General features: G+C 46.5%; 1 protein-coding gene across 2 annotated transcripts in view; it reads left to right on the top strand.

The window, feature by feature from the left end:
* The window catches only part of SRL (sarcalumenin), a 97410-nt gene extending 75825 nt beyond the window's left edge, over window positions 1-21585 (top strand). For both annotated transcript variants that reach the window (XM_075132855.1, XM_075132856.1), the window contains 3 exons: window positions 14179-14295; window positions 15606-15839; window positions 17111-21585. In XM_075132855.1, the coding sequence (XP_074988956.1) occupies window positions 14179-14295; window positions 15606-15839; window positions 17111-17922 (1163 nt within the window). In that variant the 3' untranslated portion in view covers window positions 17923-21585. The remainder of the gene's footprint in view (window positions 1-14178; window positions 14296-15605; window positions 15840-17110) is intronic.
* Window positions 21586-22127: the final 542 nt, after the last annotated feature.

The raw sequence follows: 22127 nt of genomic DNA, 5'->3' as shown, positions 1-22127 counted from the left end.
GGCAAGCACCACAGTGAGCCTATGAAAATGGAAATCACCCAGCAAGGAAGCTGGAGCAAGAACCAGTAAAGGAGATCCCCTGCAGAACCGGGACGCCCCATTAAAATCCCTCTTAGGAGTCTGGAGTTCTCTGGGCAGAAATGGGCCCTACTCATCTGCCACTACCAAATTCATGGTCCACTTTGGTCAATTTCATGGCCATAGGATTTTAAAAATAATAAATGTAATTATTTAAGCTATTTAAATCTGAAATTTCATGGTGTTGTAAATGTAGGGGGCCTGACCCAAATGGGAGCTGTGGGGTGGTTGCAAGGTTATTGCAGGGGGGTTATGGTTCTGCTACCCTTACTTCTGTGCTGCTGCTGGCAATGGCGCTGCCTTCAGAGCTGGGCAGCCAGAGAGCGTCAGCTGCTGGCTGGGATCTCCGCTCTGAAGTCAGAGCCCCCACCAGCAGCTGCGCAGAAGTAAGGATGGGATGGTATGGTATTGCCATCCTTATTTCTCTGCTGCTGCCTGCAGAACTGGACCCTCAGTCAGCAGCCACCACTCTCCAGCCACCCAGATCTGAAGGCAGCGCAGAAGTAAGGGTGGCAATACTGCAACACCCCTAAAATAACCTTGTGGCCCCCCTGCAACTCCCTTTTGGGTCAGGACCCCCAATTTGAGAAACATTGGTCCCCTCTGTGAAATCTGTATAGTATAGGGTAAAAGCACACAAGACCTGATTTCACGGGAGGAGACAGGACTTCATGGTCCATGATGCGTTTTTTTTCATGGCCATGAATTTGGTAGGGTCCTACAGATGCAGCATAGGAGAACACAGGGCAGCTGAGGTCTGCTGGGTCTGGAAACCCATGCAGGAAATGTAAAGAGGAAGGATGTTGGGGGCAGGTCTGTGATAGCCCCAGGGCTCAAGGGAGAGCCAAGCAGTGTTAGCCACAACTGGGGTACTGATCTCAGCATTGGCAATACAGTCAGATTCAGACTGGGGGCAGAGGTGACTGCAGTTTGTAAAGAGGCTTTTAAGGAGACAGGCCCTCACCCGAAGCTAGAGAAGCCCAGGATAGTGCTCAGTAGCCCTCCAGGGCCAGGTAGATTACCTGGTGAATGCATAGCTTGCACTGGCTACAGAGGCAAGGACTGTGTGCATGGGGCCTCCTGGCTGGAGTCACAATCAGTGAGATGGGCCCTCCTGAAACACCCAAGGGAAGCAAAACAGCCTGGTTAATGAAGAACCAGTGAGGGTCCTGCTGCCCTTGGTGCTCAGTACCAGCCCCAAGGTGCCAGTCCTGCTGCTCCCCAGAGCGAGGTAAGAGCTAGACAGCAGAGAGACTGGAGTAGCAGAACATACTCTGGACCCAATGAGAAGGGCTCCCCTTGAAAACTGGGGGCAGTGACTGTCTGCGGAGACCCTGAAGCTGGGAGCAAGGAAATGCAAACTCTCCCCACTGTCACATGACACAGGTCAGAGACTGTAACTGGAGGTAAATATGGCCCTTGTCATACTGACAAAATTCCAAAGTGCTTTATGAACTCTAGAGCTACATGGATCACTTTGGGCCCTGTTATTAAATGGCCACTTCTGGAGAAGAACATGTTACTGTGCATTAATACACTGACAGTACTCATTAGTTTAGGACACGTTACAGACTAACACGGCTACCACTCTGAATCAGCAAAAAGAACGAGGAGTCCTTGTGGCACCTTAGAGACTAACACATTTGTCTAAGTAAGCTTTTGTGGGCTAAAACCCATTTCATCAGGTGCATATCTCCTGCTGATAATAGCTCACTTTAATTGATCACTCTCGTTATAGTGTGTATGGCAACACCCATTTTTTTCATTTTCTCTGTGTGTGTGTGTATATATATATATATATACACACACCATCTCCTACTGTATTTTCCACAGCTTGCATCCGATGAAGTGGGTTTTAGCTCACGAAAGCATATGCCCAAATAAATTTGTTGGCCTCTAAGGTGCCACAAGTACTCCTCGTTAGTTAGGACAGGAAGTAAAGAAGTAAATTATGGTCTATTGAAACCCCAGGGAGAATTTATGTAGGAAGGACGAAATTACTCTGATGGCTTTAGGTGCTGCTATTTCAGTTAGAGCTGTCATCTTTGGGAAAGGCTCCTACTGGACAAGAGTCAGTCTTCATTGCACAGCAACTTGGAGACCTTGTCAGGTGGGGTCGTGATGATGCCTGGACATTCAGGCTGTTTGTTTACTAGTTGTGCAGGCCAGAAGGAGGACCCACAAAGTCAGAAGCAAGCCTGGAAAATTGGGTGGCAACCCTCTTCTCACCTTCCACCTAATGAGACTTCTCACTACTGGAAACTCAGGCCTTATCTTCAAGCTCAGAAAGCAGTTATGGTGAGAAGAGATTCTCTACCCTTCCGTGTTCATTGTCCCTCTTTAATGTCCAGATCTAATGCACTCAATGTTCAGATTTTTTTTTCCTCAATTGCCAGCTCTGCAAGTGGGATCTGAGAGTCAAGCTGTTGATTCTTTCGCCACCCTCATCAATATTCTGGCCTCAAAACTATTGAGTATCTATATGTAGATTCAGTCAAATACTAAATAATTAGAAATAATATTAATACAAAGCCAGATTGAAAGTGAATAGAGAACTAGATGAAGCAGTTGTATGCAGAGCTGATCAAAAACCAGAACGTCTGTCCTGCAGGAAATACCAATGTTTCAATATTTGTTTTTATCCCAATTTGGGATTAAAGTCAAAATATCAAAAGTTTTTATGGAACAAAACTGGCTGGGCTACATCTTCTATTAGGCACTGTGGCAGGTCACCCACAAGGAGAGATTGTCCAATGCAGTTTAGGGCCCACAGGAGAGGATGGAGTTGTAGTTCTGGTTTCTCCACAATCCCCCATGAGGCATCATGGTGGCTCAGGCAGATGATGAAGAGAGCAATGTCAACCCCATTCAAAATGAAACATTTCATTTTTATTTTCTTGATGGAAAATACACCAAAATCCATATTTTCCCCTGGGAAACTTACACAACCATATTTTCCAATGGGAAAATGTTTTGTTTGAAATTTTCCAACCAACTCTATTTGCATGTAGTATATGTGATCATTTATTCTTATGAATAAGAACAAATACCATTGGCTAAGCAAACTCTTAGCCCCACAAAACCAGAACACGTTAGAACAGAACACTCTTCAGATTATGTTTTAATAACTTGCTATTGTCATAACCCCTTGTAAAGTTACTATACAGGAATTCCAGCGCTGATCATTTTTAAAGGTGGAGATGTCTCTCTTTTTCTAGGAAGACATTTTAGCAATAATCTATCCTGGAAACAATTTTATTTTCAAAAGAGATTTATTAATTTGTTTTAAATAAATGGGACTAATACACTCGTGACCAGTTAAAGACCTTACTGTGAATGCTTCTTGCTTATATTATTGAACTCTCTACCAAGTCAAAGTAATTGTTTTAAAAATATGGGGTCAGATCTGTGACTAGTGAAACTGAGTTTAGCCAATTTAAAGTCAATGGGGCTGTAGAGTTATACCAGCAGAGGATTTGGCTGAGATTTCACAAGTGAGAAATGAGACAAATGGCTTCCCTTCACAATATAAACTAGCACTGTGCAAAAATTTCTCACAAATTGCTTTTTGATGGAAATTTGACTCTATGAAGTCTTTTATGAGAAGTGTCTCCTTTCCATGGAAAATTTAAAATTTTTCATTGGAAAAACTAAACACTTGAAAACCAAAATATTTTAATTTGGAAATGCTCCTGTGGTGGCTCATGGGATTTGTAGTTCAGTTACCTCCTGTCCCCATTCTCCTTTATGGGCCAATCTCAATGCCCAGACTACATCTCCCATGATCCACCACAGCAAGGTACTCCCATGATGCTCTGCCTCCCCTCCCCAAGCAGAGAGTGTGGTGCATCATGAAGGAAATAATCAGACCAAGGAACATAGCCTGTAGAGGAGAATGGGAGCATGAGGTGCCCATACTGCAACTCCCATGAAGCACTGCAGCATTTCCAAACTGGTGTGTGGTTTGTTTTGGTTTTTTTGTGGGTCAATTTTGGCCAAAAAATTTTGAATTTCTGTCCAAAGTCACCCTCTTCCTGGGGGGGCGCTGGTTTTTTTGAACAAGCTCTACAGCCCTTCTCCCCAGCCTTCAAACCAGCATCCTGACGGTTTGAGTTCATGGCCAAGGAGGAGGGGATGGAAAGACCAGCAGAGACAGGCTCTGATATAATGAGAGGATAAGAAGCACTCAGGGCTGTAGGAAGCTGCCAGAATGCAATGGAACCTCTTCAAACCCTCTGCTTCTCTCCTGTCTGCTGGTCCATTCTGAGCCATGATCAGCATAAGCCTTGAGGATGAGAAGGCTGCAAACTAGCCGTGCTGCAGGCGCCATCATGTGGGAGCTAGTCTCCTTCGAGCTATTTAGCTTCAAGCAGCAACTTAAACAACTATTTGGACAAACCCAAGTATAAGACTTGTGGCTGTAGTTCAGCACTAAATGTCTGTCCAAAGCCAAATTCTCAGCTGAAATTTTTGGCACCTAGCTTTTGATTCTGCTGATGATGCATGGGGCAGAGCAGAAGGGACTACACTTTACCGTCCCGCAGCTTTTTTGGCTCTGCAGGGCTGGCAGGAATAAAATTGTATTTTTACCAGTAAGCTCAGTGAATACATCTCCTGGGCTGAGGGAAACGGCAGCAGGCACGGTATCCTCTTGCCACTTTTCGGATCTTAACCACATGCTTAAATCCTTTGGAGACGCAGCCTGAGATGCTAAGGGTGGAGAGGTTACCCTGGAGATGCCCAAACTCTTGCCACGTGATCTCTGTAGGTGAGAAGACACTTACAGGACATGAATTTGGGTCTCACCCAAGCTCCAGGGATGAACTAGCTACAGAGCTGAGTTACCTTTGGTGAGGGTTATTGTGGATGTTTGGTCCTGTCTGTGGAAGGGAGCAGTTAGTGACAAATAGTGAACCTACCTCATTTGGGTGGAGTCATCGCAGATAGTTCCCTTAAAAACATCCACTCAATGTGCAGCAACAGTCCAAAAAAATAAAAAAAAGGCTAAGAATGTTAGCAAGCCTTAGGAAAGGGACAGATAATAAAACAGAAAATATTGTAACCCCTCTATATAAACCCCAGGCGTGCCCACACCTTGAATACTGCATGCAGTTCTGGTCACCCCATTTCAAAAAAAATATGAGAATTGGAAAAAGTACAGAGAAGAGAAACAAAAATGATGAGGGGGATGGAACATCTCTCCAGCTGAGGAGAGATTAAAAAGACGGGGACTCTTGGATTTAGAAAAGAGATGACTGAGGGAGAAGTGGGGGAGATTATGACAGAGGTCTGTGAAATCATGAATGGGGTGGAGAAAGTAAATAGGGAAGTGTTATTTACCCTTCACATAACACAAGAACTATAAGTCACCTGATTAATTTAATAGGCAGCAGGTTTAAAACAAACAAAAGGAAGTACTTGTTCACACAGTATACCCTGTGGAACTCATTGGCAGGGGATATGGGCTCAAAAAATAATTAACTGAGTTCATGGTGGATAGATCCATCAATGGCTATTAGCCCAGATGGTCCGTGATGCAACCCTATGCTCTGGGTGTCCCTAAACCGCCAATTGCTAGAAGCTGGGAGTGGACAACTAGGGACAATCGCTCAAAATTGCCCCGTTCTATACGCTCCCCCTGAAGTTTCAGTCACTGGCCACTGTCAGAAGACAAGATGAACCCACTACAGCTGTGCTTATCTTCTTATGTGCCTCGTCTTTAAAATTCCCATTTCAAGGCTCTAATCCAAGGGCCAAATTCTGACCTCAGATGAGCATGTGGGAGGATCCTAGAACTTGGCCTGTGTATTTAAACACTTATCTCAGATGGACTGGGAGACCCTGTGGCCTAGACGCCGACTGTTAACCTGGATCTCTTAGGTAAGGAAAGACACCAAGCTAGGGAGGCTGTGAGGAAAGCAGTGAGCTGGACTATCTGGCTGCCATCATACAATCATGTTCCCCTCCACTTGTATGATCTCTCCTTCCCACATCTTAGAACATTGCATAGAATGCTGCTGTTGAAGATGCTTCTGCAGCACTCTTGTTTCACCCCCTTCTCCATGCAAACATCACAGGTACTAAAACAACACACATCACACCATGCACTTGCTTGTCCCTTTAAGCCTCGGTCCACCCTGCCCCCTGGCAAGGTGTGAGGGCAGTGAACAGGTCTCTGGGCCTGTACTGTGCAGTTGCTCATGAATGCTGCTTCAGTCTGGAATGAACCTTTTCTCTCATAAGATGCAACATCCCTCTTGTTGGCAAAGACTCAGCCTCCAAAGTTCAGTGCCCACCAATCAGAGTCGCCCAGGCATGCAATATAGGTCATCTGTGGCCAGCCGGCCCTGCCCCCTCCCACGAATTGTTATCTGCTGGGAACCATAGCACTCCAATGTCTAAGCCACTGAGCTGAAGCTCCCATGGCACAAGCCAACACAGAGACTAGCTGGAGGGTCACACATTTACAGCACTGAGAACTAAATGAAACACCAGGAGACTCCTGATTGGTGATGCTGCACTTTTGAAAAGGATTTTCAGTTGAATTGAAAACTCTTATTGCTCTGCTGGGGAGAAAGAGGTAACTTTTGCTGTCTGCTTCCCTGCTGTTCCTGCTTCTGGCTGGATAGGATTAGTTTCTTTTGCTCGCTGACATCGGACCTGTAACTGGAGAGGCTCTGAATCCCACTGTTGTATTCTTTAGGTTTAGTTATGCTAAATCTTGGCAAGAGAAGAGAAAATAGCAACGCTCTAGCACCCTGTTCATCTTGTGAAAACCTCTAGCTTTGGTAGGCCCACAGAACAAAAACATGGCAATAGAGAGAAGAAATGCCAGACCCCAAGCAATGGTCTGAACTCTACATGGTGATCAGCAGAGAACCAGCTCGGGGGGGCGTGTAAAATGAAAATGTTCTTTGTTTTGTTTTACTAGCTGTGTTTAGTGAAGAGTAAAAATCCCCACGTTCTAGGACTTCACAGCATTCGAGTAGAGGATTCCGAATATTTGAGTGACACTGGCTGTTTCTCTCACTTCCTCATGTCTCCGCTGCGGGCAGGGTGTGAATGGCCACTCGTGCAGACATACCCACACTAGCTGTGGTCTAGCTAGCTCACGAAACCTAGCAGTGACAAGGCAGCCGGGCGGGCTTCAGCATGGGTTTCACAAGCCCACCTGACCCTCCTGGTATGTTCTACAGCCAAGGCTGATGCTAGCACTGCAGTGTCCTCACTGTTCTTTGTCATGAGCTAGCTGGAGTGCAGGAATGTCTATACGAGCTGCAAATCACACCCCGGGCTGCAGTGTAGACATCCCCTGGGGAAGGGAAAGGGAAAGAGATCAGTGAGCGAGAGAGAGCGGGGGAAGGTGCTGAGCTAGGACATGGAGAAGGGAGTGAAGAAAGATAAGACAGGGAAGCAGGAGAGTTTTACTGCCTGATGTTCTGTGGCACCCATGCCTTCAGATGGAGCTGCGGGTACTCAGCACTTCTGAAAACCAAGCCTAAAATGTCTGTCCAGCTGCAATCCCCTGGTGCCATGGAAGGCCCAGGGTGCACCTGCTGTGCTAACTGCAGGTGGGTGGTAGCAGGTCCGGAGTGCCAGCTGAGCACTCCCACACGTGTCCTGGCTGGGCACCTTGGCACGAGAAATGTTGATTCCCGGTAACCCAGTGGCAATGGGTTAAGGACAAGATCTCTGCGTTGGTGCTAGAGCCCCAGATCTGCTGTTTATAGGTTCCTTGTTGTCACATGGGCATTGTCTGCACATCAGTCACTAAATGACTGGAGAATAGCTAATGTGATGCCAATTTTTAAAAAGGGCTCCAGAGGTGATCCCAGAAATTACAGGCCAGTAAGCCTGACTTCAGTACCGGGTAAACTTGTTGAAACAAAATTGTCAGACCCTTAGATGTTGAGGAAGAGCCAACATGATTTTTGTAAAGGGAAATCCTGCCTCACCAATCTACTAGAATTCTTTGTGGGGGTCAACAAGCATGTGGACAAAGGGGATCCAGTGGATATAGTGTACTTAGATTTTCAGAAAGCCTTTGACAAGGCCCCTCACCAAGGGTTCTTCAGCAAAGTAAGCTGTCATGGGATAAGAGGGAAGGTCCTCTCATGGACTGGTAACTGGTTAAAAGATAGAAAACAAAGGGTAGGAATAAATGGTCAGTTTTCAGAAGGAGAGAGGTAAATAGTGGTGTCCCCAGGGGTCTGCACTGGACCCAGTCCTATTCAATGTATTCATAAATGATCTGGAAAAAGGAGAAAAACAGTGAAGTGGCAAAATTTGCAGATGATACAAAATTGCTCAAGATAGTTAAGTCCTAGGAAGACTGCGAAGAGCTACAAAAGGATCTCTCAAAACTGGGTGATTGGGCAACAAAATGTGATGGGGGTCTAAATTAGCTGTTACCACTCAAGAAAGAGATCTTGGAATCATTAAGGATAGTTCTCTGAAAACATTCACTCAATGTGCAGCAGCAGTCAAAAAAGCAAACAAAATGTTGGGAATCATTAAGGAAGGGATAGATAATAAGACGACATATCATATTGCCTCTATATAAATCCTTGGTACACCAATATCTTGAATACTGCATGCAGATGTGGTCGCCCCCATCTCAAAAAAGATATATTGGAACTGGAAAAGATTCAGAAATAGGCAACAAAAATTATTAGATGTATGGAACAGCTGCCATATGAGGAGAGAGTAATAAAACTAGGACTTTTCAGCTTGGAAAAGAGATGACTAAGGGGGGATATGATAGAAGTCTATAAAATCATGACAGGTGTGGAGAAAGTAAATAAGGAAGTGTTATTTACTCGTTCTCGTATCACAAAAACTAGGAATTACCAAATGAAATTAATAGGCAGCAAGTTTAAAACAAGCAAAAGGAAGTATTTTTTTTCACACAACACACAGTCAACCTGTGGAACTCCGTGCCAGAGGATGTTGTGAAGGCCAAGACTATAACAGGATTTAAAAAAGAACTAATTAAGTTCATGGAGGATAGGTCCCTCAATGGCTATTAGCCAGGATGGGCAGGGATGGTGTACCTAGCCCAGCGGTCTCCAACCTTTTTTACACACAAGATCACTTTTTGAATTTAAGATCAACCCAGGATCTACCCTGTCCCTTCCCCGAGGCCCCGCTGCTTCCCTGGGGACCCTCCCCAATCACTCATGGGGCTGAGAGGAGCAAGGAATGGGCGGGAGGAGCCAGTGGGCTGGCAAAATCTCGAGGCGCAGTGCAAGCAGAGCAGGCCGGGGCCCCTTCTGAGCATGGGCCTGGCTCCATGGTGCCACTCGTACCATTGTAAACCCAGTACTGGAGGATGGGGTGAGGGCTCTGGCAGGGAGTTTGGTTCAGGAGGTGGCTCTGGGCTGGTGCAGAGGACTAGGGTGCAGGAGGAGGTGAGGGGTCTGGGAGAAAGTTTGGGTGCAGGAGGTGGCTCTGGACTGGGGCAGGGGGTTGGGGTGTGGGAGGAGGGCGGGTGAAGTGGAGGCTCCAACCAGGAGGTGCTTACCACAGGTGGTTCCCTGCCTGTCCTGGCCCCACGCTGCTCCTGGAAGCAGCTGGCTGCTGACATGTTTCTGTGTCCCCTGGGGAGAATGGGGGTACCAGTTGTCCATCTGCTGCCCACAAACGCTGCCCCCACAGCTCCCATGGGCTGGTTCCTGGCCAATGGGAGCTGCAGGGATGGTGCTGGGGGTAGGGGCAGCATGTGGAGACACCTCACACACACACACACACACACACACACACACCCAAGGGGCCGCAGAGATGTGCCAGCAGCCAGCCGCTTCCGGGAGTGGCGTGGGGCCAGGGCAGGCAGGCAACCTGCCTGAGACCTGCTGTGTCGCTGGACTTTTAGCAGCCTGGAGATTGCGATCGACTGGCAGAGGCTCCAGGATCAGTCCAGGTTGGCGACCACTGCCCTAGCCTCTGTTTGCCAGAAGCTGGGAATGGGCGACAGGAGTGGATCACTTGAGGATTACCTGTTCTGTTCATTCCCTCTGGGGCACTTGGCATTGGCCACTGTTGACAGACAGGATACTGGGCTCGATGGATCTTTGGTCTGACTCAGTATAGCCGTTCTTATGTTCTCTGTCACCAGCGCGGTTTTCTTCCCTCGTTGACAACCCCAGGAGAGAAAAGTGCCACTCCAAATTAAAGCTCTTGTCTGAGCTTCCATGCAGGGAGAAGTGAGGGTTTGAGGTCAGAGAAGGGGAGAAGGAAGCCCAGGGACAAAGCTGAAGACTGACAGCTTGCCCCTGATGATTGGTGACAACATGCCATTTCTGACCTCTCACTCCCTGAGCTGGGACCACTGTGCAGGCAGAGAGCTCAGCCTCAGGGCTGGAGGGAGAGAACGGAGTTCCTCATTTTGCTCACCAGCATGCCTTCCACCTGACTTCAAGGAACACCGCTAGACTCAACATCACAGTCCTCGGTGAATGCTGCATGGGGGGTGCTAGGAATCTGAGCTCCATGGCTAAGTGTCTGAAGTTGCACCAATGACTAATTCACTGGTTGTGCAAAAGGGGGTGAAGGCCACATAGGGTGAAATCCTGGCCCCACTGAAATCAAGGGCAAAGCTCCCATTGAATTCAATGGGGCATGATTTCACCTCTGGAGTTCAGAAAAGGGTGAGCAGCTGGAAAGGAGGATGGGGTCAAAAGAGGAAATATCAGGGGGAAAGTCTCTGAGGCAATTCAGGGGTGGTACCCAGAGACAAAACGTGACTCTGGCAGGGATATGATGTAAAGCTGCCTCTCTCACCATGGCAGAAATCCCTGTGGCTCTTGGCAGCACACACAGAGGCCCCCCCCACAGACCCTCCTCCCCATTGCTGTCAAACACCATTTCCCCATGCTAAGTATGTTTGAAATATTACCCAATTGGCACCATTTTATACAATATTCAGCTAGCTTGTACAGACTGAAGCCATAGTAATTCTCTGCTCAGAGTGGGGGTAAGGCCAGGGGTTGGGAGCTGGTTGATCTGGATTGCCTTCCTGAATCTGCTTCAGAGTCTCTGGGTAACCTTGTGCCATTCTCGTACCCTCTGTGTGCCTCAGTTTCCCCATCTATAACATTAGAAGAAGAATACTTCCCTACCTCACAAGGGTCCTACCCAGGAAATTACTGAAGCACCTGTTTAAATCCCACTAGCGCTGATCAGGAATTCCTTGGTAACTGTTTTCTTGTTGAAAATGTTGATTAATCAAAATCAAAACAGGAAAGGATAAGTTTGGCCAAAATTCTCAACTCAAAGAAATGTTGAAAAGCAAGTTTTTGAAATTGTCAAAATGTCCCGTTTTGACTTTTTTTAAACCAAAAATTCTGGTTTCCCGGTTTGAAACAAATTTTAGTTTCAAAATTTGAGCTCATTATAGTAAAAAAAAAAAAAAAAACAAACAACCCCAATTTTAAAATTAAAAAAGTTGAAATTAAAGCAAAATGTTGGTTGATCCAAACCATTTTTTTTTAAATCTCAAATCACATCCTGCCCAGCTCTAAACCCCATTGATTTTAAGCAGATGTGTAAGTGGTGCCCTAAATTGGAGCCAGAGAGATTGCAGGGATTAATTCATTCTTATTTGTAAAGCATTTTGAGACCCAAGTGCAAAAGTATAACCCGTTTTGCATTATATATGGATAATACATTATTTGTAGATAGAATAATATATTATTTCCAGATGAACATATTGCCTGTATTATATATATTTGTACCAATTATACATTTTACTTTGTTTCGATAATGACATTATACAGCATATGATATAGGATTGAAGTTACTCAGTGTAAAGCGATAGGTATAATAAATTATTCAGAGTAAATGCGATAAAATACATGGCTGTTTTCAGCATATTCCCGCCCTTTCCCATCGTATGCAATGGTTTCAGTTTTAGAACATGGAAACAGTTCTTTAAATGTTAGTGTTACATTGCACCCCTGAGCAGCTCATCAGGAGCCAGGACTGAACCTGGGATGGGTAGCTCTCAAAACATGAGCCTTTACTGCCCAAACTAATATAAAAACAGCCATATTGGGCCAGGCCAATGGTCCAACTAGTCCAGTCTCCCGTTTTCTGACAGTGGCGGTGCCAGATGCTTGAGAGGGAATGAACAGCACAGGGCAATCATCAAATGATCCATCTCCTTTTGTTCAGTCCCAGCTTCTGGCAGTCAAGACACAGCAATGAGGAACCAGGCTGTAGCAGACTCATCAACCTTTGTGTTTCTGTGGCCCAGCCACTGTGTCACTGGAGGGTGACAGAGCACTGCACTGAGTGGGTTACACTGGCAGTGTGCCTGATCGCTTGTGCGGAAATGTTTCCCACACATCTTTCCCTCACAGTGGTTGTCCTGAGGCCCAGACTCTCCATGTGTCTCTTCATGGGCTCTTTGTGCAGCGTCCTCTGCAGCTGGGAGGGTTGCTTGTCTCTTTCTAAGTGCCAGGTGGATCAGGCCTGAATCCAGGGAATCCCAGGATTCAGGCCTGATCCACCTGGCACATGCTGAACAACAACTCCCTGTGGCCTCTTGGTGATATCAGTTGTCCATGCTTCTCAGCAGATGGCTCCAGGTTTGATCCTGCAGAACCTCACCTCAGTAATTTTTGCCATTGACTTCAGGAGGGCTAGTTACATGAGTAGCCTCACTTGAAGTATTCCTCACTTGAGTAAGGGGCTTCAGGATCAGGCCCTTATGCCCTGATCCCATGAAAGTCCACTGCAAAACTCCCATTGATTGTAATGGTGCAAGATCAGGCCCTTGATGAGTTTCCTACTGGTCCCTACCAGCTGGGGCATGTAATGTTCCCCTGCTGCCAGCCCCATTGTGCCAGTCTGCCCAGTCTCTGAACCTGGCCTTGCACCTCTCAGCTTGCCCATGTATATCATGGGGATCATGGCAAAATCTCCAATTGATTTGTGTTCTAAAAGAAGTTGTAAAAGGGGAACCTGCAAAAATGCACGCACGTCTATTCCACATGCAAAAACTTGCCCATGTCCACACAAATTGCCACTTTGCTTGCACAAAAGAAATAATTGCAGTCACAATGGCCTGCTTGGAGTGCGTGAGGGCATGTTTTTGTGGAGGCATACACATTTTTGGGGAAACACTACTGCCTGTGAAAAGATGCCTAGAAAAACTAACTCAAAATTCACTAAGCAAATATGTCTTCAAAATGGAGTAGAAAAACATTCCTTTCAAGACCTTGCATAATTTGGGTAGGGCCAGTCTGAGGGGACTTTTACGTAATAATCCAAGATGACCAGGAAGGGTGGAATCGGTTAAATACTTATGGCTTTGTGGTGCTTTGAATATGAGGTACTAGGAGATCCTGGAATTACCCCGAATTTGTCCATCACCACTTAATAGAATTCTAAAGCACAATATCCACTGGGACATGTGTGGTCATCCAGGTGTGAAGCTCCTACAGAACCACTGTTCAGTGAGGTCTGCCCCAGCTCCTACTGTAGTCAATGGGCGTCTTTCTGTTGACTTTGGTGGAAGTTGGATCAGGACTTTAACCCTATTGTGCGCCACAAGCAATGCACATTTGGTGGGGTGGCCCACTGCACTATGTGGACAGAGGTCCAGCCATAGGGCCGTACATAATCAGGCAGCCAAAGGGTGAGGCTCGTTCCACTCCGGGTATAGTCAGGAGGGCGGCAATCAAGTACGTATAATTTCTTCCATCTCACAGATGATGATCCGACTGAGGGAGTCTCCTGCCTGTCTAGCACCAACTCAGACTTAGCTAACATTGGGCACCTGGGTCAGTCACAGACCGGACTGTTTTGTTCCACATATTCAGTACCAGGGGTTCTGAAGGCTAAGCACAACCCTAGCAGCATAAGTAGCATGTGTGCACCCGCATATCCATGACCCTGGCCCTGCGCGATTCTGTCGCTTTGCCCTGCTCTTGCAAACGGCTGAAGGAACGTTGGAAAGTTTCCCTGAGCTTGGAACATTTAGCTAATTGTGTGGGACAGGGCAGCTCTTGTTCACTCTTCAGCTGGGACATTAGTTACAGCGGGGAGCTCAAATTCTAGTGCTTGTTCACTTCCTTTTGTTATTTCCCCTCTCTGCAGATGGGGAGATTACGTCCAAGCCAATGGTGCTGTTCTTGGGACCGTGGAGCGTTGGCAAATCCACCATGATAAACTACCTCCTCGGGCTGGACGACACGCCCTACCAGCTGTACACCGGTAATGTGTGCTCCGGCTCGCCCATTGTTTCTGCTTAATGTGCTGTGCAAAGGGTACAAGCAGGCACTGTCACTTGTACATTCAGCCAGAGCGTGGCTGGTAAACATTGTCCCCAGCTGCTCTTTGAACCTCCCTTTTTACTCATTGCAACCTCCCAGGCTGTTAGGTGACAGCCATCACTCTGGTCAGGGCGGGCTTGAATCCTTGCAACCCTGCTCCTGTAAGAGTCAGAGGAATTGGTGCAGAGAAAGACAGATGAGATTCCTCTTCACCCCCCGGGATCAAGCTGTGCATCTGCCGAAGCAGCATTCCTACTTCCTGCAGTCCAGAGGCTCAGGACTGAGATCTTCCATCCTGATAGGGCATTGCACTGCAGGTCACTTTCCAGGCCAGCAGAGTAACAATCTTCTAACAAGGGGAACTTGCCCTTTTCCTTCTATCCTTCCCCTCCATGCGTGGAGCCAATTAATTTACTTTAACAACAGGCATGACATTTCCCATCTCCTCTTCTCAGCTCCCACTCCCTTTTATCCCTGAACACCGCTGAGCGTAGCACTGCTGAATTAAACCCTGTACTGAGCTCTGGGCATAGGGAGAATCAAGGCACTAGAAAGCAGAGCAGGAGCTGGTCCTTTATTATGCTTTTCACACTCGTGATATCTCAGTGTAGATTAACCACTGCAGGAAAAAACTGCACTCATGCATCCATGGAATAGCTACAACCTGGTCTACACTATAGAGTTTAGGTCGACATAGGCTGCCTTATGTCAACCTAACTCTGTAAGCGTCTACACTAAAATGTAGCTGCCACCGGTGTAATCCACCCACTACACCAATTTAACAACTCCACCTCCACGAGAGGCGTAGCCCATAGGTTGATGTAGTTAGGTCAATGCAGTGTCAGTGTAGACACTATGTCGCTTATATTGACACTTGCTGCCTTTCGGATGCAGTCCCACGATGCTCCACACTGAAAGTCCTGGTGAGGACACGCACCGCTGACACAAGGAGTGTAGTGTGGACATGCAAAGCAATTTAATTACTGTGGTGGCTGTACAAACTAACTTAGGTTGTCTTCATTTTATAGTGTAGACTTGCCCTATGTTTCCTCAAGACATTCTACAAGGCATGAGGTACATGATATTGCAAGATGCTCTCTGACCATACCTGTTGCTTTGGATCACCCTCTGTATATTCATGAGTAAGCAGTATCCTCCCCAGATAGTCTCAGACACCGAGTCTGACTCATTTCCAGCAGGAGAGCTTAGACTTTAGAGCTCACCTTCTCTGCTTCTCTTGTTACTGGACAGGGGCTGAACCCACCACCTCTGAGTTCACAGTCATCATGCACGGCCCGAAGCTGAAGACCATCGAGGGCATTGTGATGGCTGCTGACAGTGCACGCTCCTTCTCTCCCCTCGAAAAGTTTGGGCAGAACTTCCTGGAGAAGCTGATCGGGATAGAGGTGCCTCATAAGCTTTTAGAGCGGGTCACCTTTGTAGACACACCGGGCATCATTGAAAACCGCAAGCAACAGGAACGAGGTAGTAACCTGCTTTGTTCATTGTAAGAAAGACCAGAAAAGAAGGAGCAATATAAATGTGAGATAACAACAGTCCCTTGCTCTTCTACAATGCTGTTCATCAGTAGATCTCAAAGCGCTGTAGTATTTTCCCTGTTTTACAGGTGAGAGGAAAAAAGTGACAGTGGCTGATCCAGGAAGAGAACCAAGGTCTCCTGAGGCCCAGTTGAGGCTGTATTCATTAGGTCACACACAACAAAGGGCCAGTGAGGAGGTGTTGCAGGGCGTTTATTTTTAGATTGCAGAAGCATCAAAATTTTGCCCGCCTGTGTTTGTAATGGCCACCTGACACAGGCCTCAGGGACACACCCAATATTCATAAAATAGAGCAGATAGAGCATACTTCCACTTTAATATGGAGGGGCAATGTTCAGAGACTTAAGCAAGAAGGGGGTGTTTGAGGCCTTTGGGCTGTATTTAGCCTATGGGCTGCACTTTGCCAATTATTTTCTATCATATTCTTAAACCTTTGATCCAGGCCCCTGCCAAAACCTCTGTGTTAAAGCAGGACACGATGGAATGCTGGAACACCACAACTTCCAGGATAACGTATCTCACAACTGGGGTAGCACTGCTGGGGTTTGTCACCCCATAGACTAGATACATTAGGCAGCATTGGAGTGGCCAAAGCATGGCCTCAGAAAACAATCAGAGCACAGATAATCAACAGCAGGCTGCAGAGAAAAGGAAAGTTTGGAAGTGACTTGGAAGGAATTTAATTCCAGAAGAAGCAAAACACACCCCCAACCACTAGGAGGCAGCAGTGTGTACATCAGAGTGGGCCCAGAGGTGAAAGGCAGTACCACCATATTAATAAAATGTTTGAATGGTCTACTAAAATCTGTTATTTACCTATATGCTCATCAGTGCATTAATTACACGGCATCCCCACCTCCGTTCTCTCAATATCTACCTTAAATCCAGGGGGAAATCCTGTTCCAATGGCAAAACTCCCGTTGACTTTACTGGGGCCAGAATTTTATCAGAGAATGCCAGCTAAGGCACCAGTGCTAAGTGAATATAGACTGATTGTGGATATTGGCGCCAAGCTGTTCTGCGATGGTTTTAGTAGCTGAGAAACGAGATTTCCCACTGCATGAGGTCTAAGTCTGAAGGGGTCTGAGACGTGGTAGGCCTGTGTCGTATCTATGCTGGTGACTGAATGGATTGGTCCTGTATTAGATGTGGGGAGCTGGACATTTCTGGTTGATTTTTCTCTCTCCTTTCCCAAAGGTTACCCATTCAATGACGTGTGCCAGTGGTTCATCGACAGAGCCGACCTCATCTTTGTCGTCTTTGACCCTACAAAGCTGGATGTGGGTCTGGAGCTGGAGATGCTGTTTCGTCAGCTGAAGGGCCGGGAGTCTCAGATAAGAATAATCTTGAACAAAGCGGACAGTCTCGCCACCCAGGAGCTTATGAGAGTCTATGGCGCCTTGTTCTGGAGCTTGGCTCCTCTGATCAATGTCACTGAACCTCCCAGGGTCTATGTCAGTTCCTTCTGGCCCCCGGAATATCACCCTGAAACCCACAAGGATCTGTTCCTTAAAGAAGAGATCTCGCTCCTAGAAGACCTTAACCAGGTGATTGAAAACAGGCTGGAGAATAAGATTGCCTTCATCCGCCAACATGCCATCCGGGTTCGCATCCACGCCCTCCTGGTCGACCGCTATCTGCAAACCTACAAGGACAAAATGACCTTCTTCAGTGATGGGGAGCTGGTATTCAAGGACATTGTAGAAGACCCTGACAAGTTCTACATCTTCAAGTCTATCCTGGCAAAGACCAATGTCAGCAAGTTTGATCTCCCCAACCGCGAGGCTTATAAGGACTTCTTCGGCATCAATCCCATCAGCAGCTTCAAGCTGCTAGCTCAGCAGTGTTCCTACATGGGAGGATGTTACCTGGAGAAGATCGAAAGGGCCATTACTCATGAGCTTCCTGATCTCTTGGGGAGTATTGGCTTGGGGAAGAAGCCCAGTGTTCTCTCCTGTGACACAACTGGCTGTGGTGAAACCCCAAGGAACCGCTATAGGAAACCATAACATGCTATGTACTAACATAACCATTCATGTTTTCCTGTTGGTGAATGAGCTTATGTCTTATCTGTCCAAGAAGCCATGGTTTATTAACCCTTTGAGTGCCACACTGGCAAGAGCTACGGTACAACGAGGACTTTGAGTCATTGACATTAATGGCAGAGGAAGCGGGGTGGGCATAGAAAAGAGAATAAAGAACTGTGAATTCCTGACATTATCTTTGTTATTTTAAATAGAAAGCAATGTTTAAGCTGTAAGTAAAAGCAACAAATGGTGAACTAACGCTTTAGCTGCTTTTTCGCTGGTACTGAAGTTCATGAGTGTGGAACAAGAAGTTCAACCTTTGCATACACTAAGCAGACAGGGAGTAGGAAACGCAGACTCTGGAATGATAACCTGGAGGAAGGCTCCGACACCTTGACCTGGAGAGGGTCACCGCTGGGGAGAGAGAGATCCAGCAGAGTAAATGTCAGCTTTTGGTGGCTGTATATAGGCATGAGGACCACAGAAATGCCTATACATAAATAATCTGTTTATTTTCTTTCCAAGACTTGTAGGCCATCAGGTTCAGTTCTTTGTGAGCTCCGTTTGGATGACAGTTGAGCTATAACTCAGAATCTTTAGCATTCACCCAGGTATTAGCCCTCTCCTATCCCGGGGTAGGGAAAGAAAGACCCCATGTCCATGTTTAGACTGGATTCAGTCCAATCTCTGGAAACATATGGCATTGTTAGCACCAAATGCATGTCCCAGGTGGGATTTGGAAGTCTGGCTCAGAAGGAGAAATGGACTAGAGCTGAAAGAGCAATGGCACTTGAGTTACATTTGAAAGACAGTGGCTGTAACTCAAGAAAGTTCAGAAGAAAGCCTTTGAAAGCACCGGTCTGTCCCTGTGCCTGAGAAGAGGCAGAGAGCTTAGTGTATGCATTTGCCGTTAGCGTCATGCAGTTGTTGGCAAGTCAAGCACAAACCTTGGTAGGGCTCAGAGGGTTAATCGATTTGCATTTTGACCTTGTTTATGCCAGTGTTGCATGTTTTCTCCAAGTCAGATCCCTGTGTTGTTGTTCAGTTTGGAGGAAGACAGGTACACCCTCCGTTTCACAGCTGTTGCCTGTTTTCTCTTCCAAACTTTTTGCTGTAGGTTAGGCAGTCAAAGGTGTCTGGGCCCTATCTTATTTGGGCTGAGCCAAGCAGTCATATTTATTTGTTGGCGTTGCCATGTTGTTCACCTGCCCCAACACACCAACACCCAAAATTGTGAGTTGCAGGAAATGATGCCATCAGAACCAGTTCTAGCCTCTTTGTGGACATAGTTCATTGTAGATGGCAACTAAGGCACAGGGGAAGTATGGGAGCCCTCTTCACCAAGCAGGTATTGTTTGGTTGCAATGACCCAGCATGGCTGGTGGTTGAGCTAAGCACTAACTGAAGAAAAAGGTGGATGTTGCCCTGAACAGTGAATGGTGTACGAGACCTGGTAAATAGCCTTTCCTCATTATTCTCCGTGTCAAATGGACCAGAGGCTGGTCTTCAGAGAACCTTCTGAGTGGAAGTACTCACTGTAACATGCCTATGGGCCTTATCTGCTCGGGGTCAAGAATACAATGAAATGCCAAGCAAAGCAAGGCAAAGATAGAAAGACAATAGGAAAAAGAGCCATATGTTGGCTTTTTAAAGAAGAAACTTGAGCAGATGAGAAAGCGGAAGGTGCTGACCAGAGCCTGTTGGGAGCTTGGCATGGGGTCCGAAAGGCAGCACCTCTCTGATTCACATGTGAGAATAGAGATGGAGCTGTCGCTACAGGAGAACCAAACGTATCTAGCACTGGTCTGGAATTCAGCTTCCTTGCTGCTGAAACCTTGAGTTTAAAAGAAATGGTCTTTTAAAGCAATCCAGGTGAGTTCTAGTGGACACTGTTTCATGGGTGCTTGACTTGATCCAAATGTGTCACCCTGGAGGACACATCCGATGGGTAATGCGTCCCCAAAGGCTGGGTGCTGGAGAAGAAACAAGCACATCGATGAGTACTGCAAGAGGGCAGGTTACATGCCGAGGGATTTTGTGCACAGCACTGAAAGGAACCGGGGCAGCTAATGAAGGCAAAAAGAGGCGTCAGAGAAACTGGCATCCAAAATAGCACAAAGAGAAGTGACATGCTGGTGAGTCAATATATAGTGAGGTCTCAGACTGCCTTGGAGCTGCTTCCTCCATTCACTTCTATTCTTCTTTTACTCACTTCCTTTTACATTACCCCATTGCTGCTCCTCCTCCTTCTTTGTCTTGGTCACCCACTCTTTCTCACGTCTCATTGTTCTCCATTAAGCTTACCGGCTGCTCCTGTCACTTGGCCTAGTTTTGCATGGTTTTCTTAGGAGCGAATGAAAAAAACTGTGCTAATTTTGCCACTGCTTCTGCCATCACATTATGTTTTATTGTCACCATAAGCAAATAAGTCTGTTAAACTTTTCTAATTCTCTGTGCCTTATTCTTCCTGCTTGTTCTTTGCCTTTTTGTTTCTCTTTGCTGTGCTGTCATCTTCTTTTTGTCTTCCCCTTTTCTTCAGTCTTTCTCCTGCCTTTTCTTTCCTCCATTTCTTGCCATCCTCTTTTCACTATACCCAGGTCCTTCCTTTCTAGTTCCCTCTAGGTCACTAGCATCCTGCCGGTCATAAAGCTACTGCTCTCCTTTTGGGTGTTGGTGTAGGTGAGGATTATGGTGTGGCTGGTGTTACCAACACGATATAGACGGAGGAATGCTAGCAGCATTGAGGAGGATGTAAAGCATGGTTGTCTACAGGTACTGGGCCTGTTGGTTGACGTCCTGTTGGGTAAGCATTCATTGACAATGAAGATCTCTGCATATACTCAAGAAAATTTCCTGTAATTGGATGAGTTCACCTTTTCACATGCGACTGACACAAGCACAGTACTGGCTCAAAAGCCCAGCATAGAGGCTCATGCACTGATCGTAACCACCTTCCCATCTGAAAATTTACACTAGGATTCTCTTCTTAAAAGCACTCCTGGCGCTCCAACTTTAACCCCCCTGTGGCCTGACATAAGGTGACCCTTAAACAATGGACCTAAGAAGTTGAAGAGATATTTTTGTGCATTTGTTTGTTAACTGCACATCTAGCTGGGCCCACTCTCGGCTCTTGTTGGCTGCCACAGCCCTTGTTGGGAATCTGACACATTTCTGATGGCCTTTCTTCCCAAGCCCCTTGACACTTGAAATGACTTGCATGGCCACAGCAAGTGATTGTTAGTCTAAGGAGGTCTGTAGTTCAAAGCCCACCTCACCTGGCCCAGTCTGATTACAAAGCAGGCTCCTACCATCAATCTGACTGTCTCTGTTCTATGAAACAAAATTAACTTGATTAGAAACAAAATATAAAGCATGACATGAGTGATGTGTCTCTGAGTTACAGGAAATGCATCAGGAATGAAAACAGGGAGCCTGAAGACTTTTTTTAAATTTTGCTAAAAAACCCAACATCCCTAAACCCACTGTTGTGTGCTTCTTTTTTAACAGGAATCTGGACAGACACATTATAAGGAATTACATGCTGTAATATATTCCCAATTAGGTGTTCATGATAATGTGCATTTGGATAAAATTGTTGGTCCTGTAAATCATCCCGTTTAATAAAATCAGTATTTTTCAAACACATTCCACGGCTATATTTGCTTTCTTTGCCTGTCCACAGAGGTGCTGGAACCATGGACTTGCTTCTGTTGAAGTCAATGGGAGTTTTGTAATTGGCCTCAAAGGGAGCAGGATTGGGCCCCATGCAGTAGAGCGGTGCTTATACAAAACGAGGGGACGAAAGGACAGAATCCCAGATTGCGCCTCTGAGTTCCAAAGGGAAATGAAATGTTGCCCTCAGATGCACACAGGTGGCTCTGGTTGATGTTCATGCTGCTAACAGAAAGCATAGAGCAGTACCCAAACTGGACGGGGAGATGATGGTGGAATAGGGAAGCATCAGAACACCCAGCTTTCAGCCTTTGCCATACCGCAATCCCATGTTACAAAAGAGGGATGTTTTGGGACCCACACCCTCTCAGTGAGCCATAGAGAAGGGGAGAGCTCTCTTCATAGCTCCCCACACATGGCATAGTGGATCATCTTAGCTTTAGAGGCGAGGCACTCCTCCAAACTCAGCTTCTACTGCCTCACCTCTCCTGCAACCATTTCAGGATGTGCTAAAA

Source organism: Caretta caretta, chromosome 10, assembly GCF_965140235.1.
Source record: "Caretta caretta isolate rCarCar2 chromosome 10, rCarCar1.hap1, whole genome shotgun sequence".
Lineage (NCBI taxonomy): Eukaryota > Metazoa > Chordata > Testudines > Cheloniidae > Caretta > Caretta caretta.
This window is presented reverse-complemented; position numbering and strand designations above follow the sequence as displayed.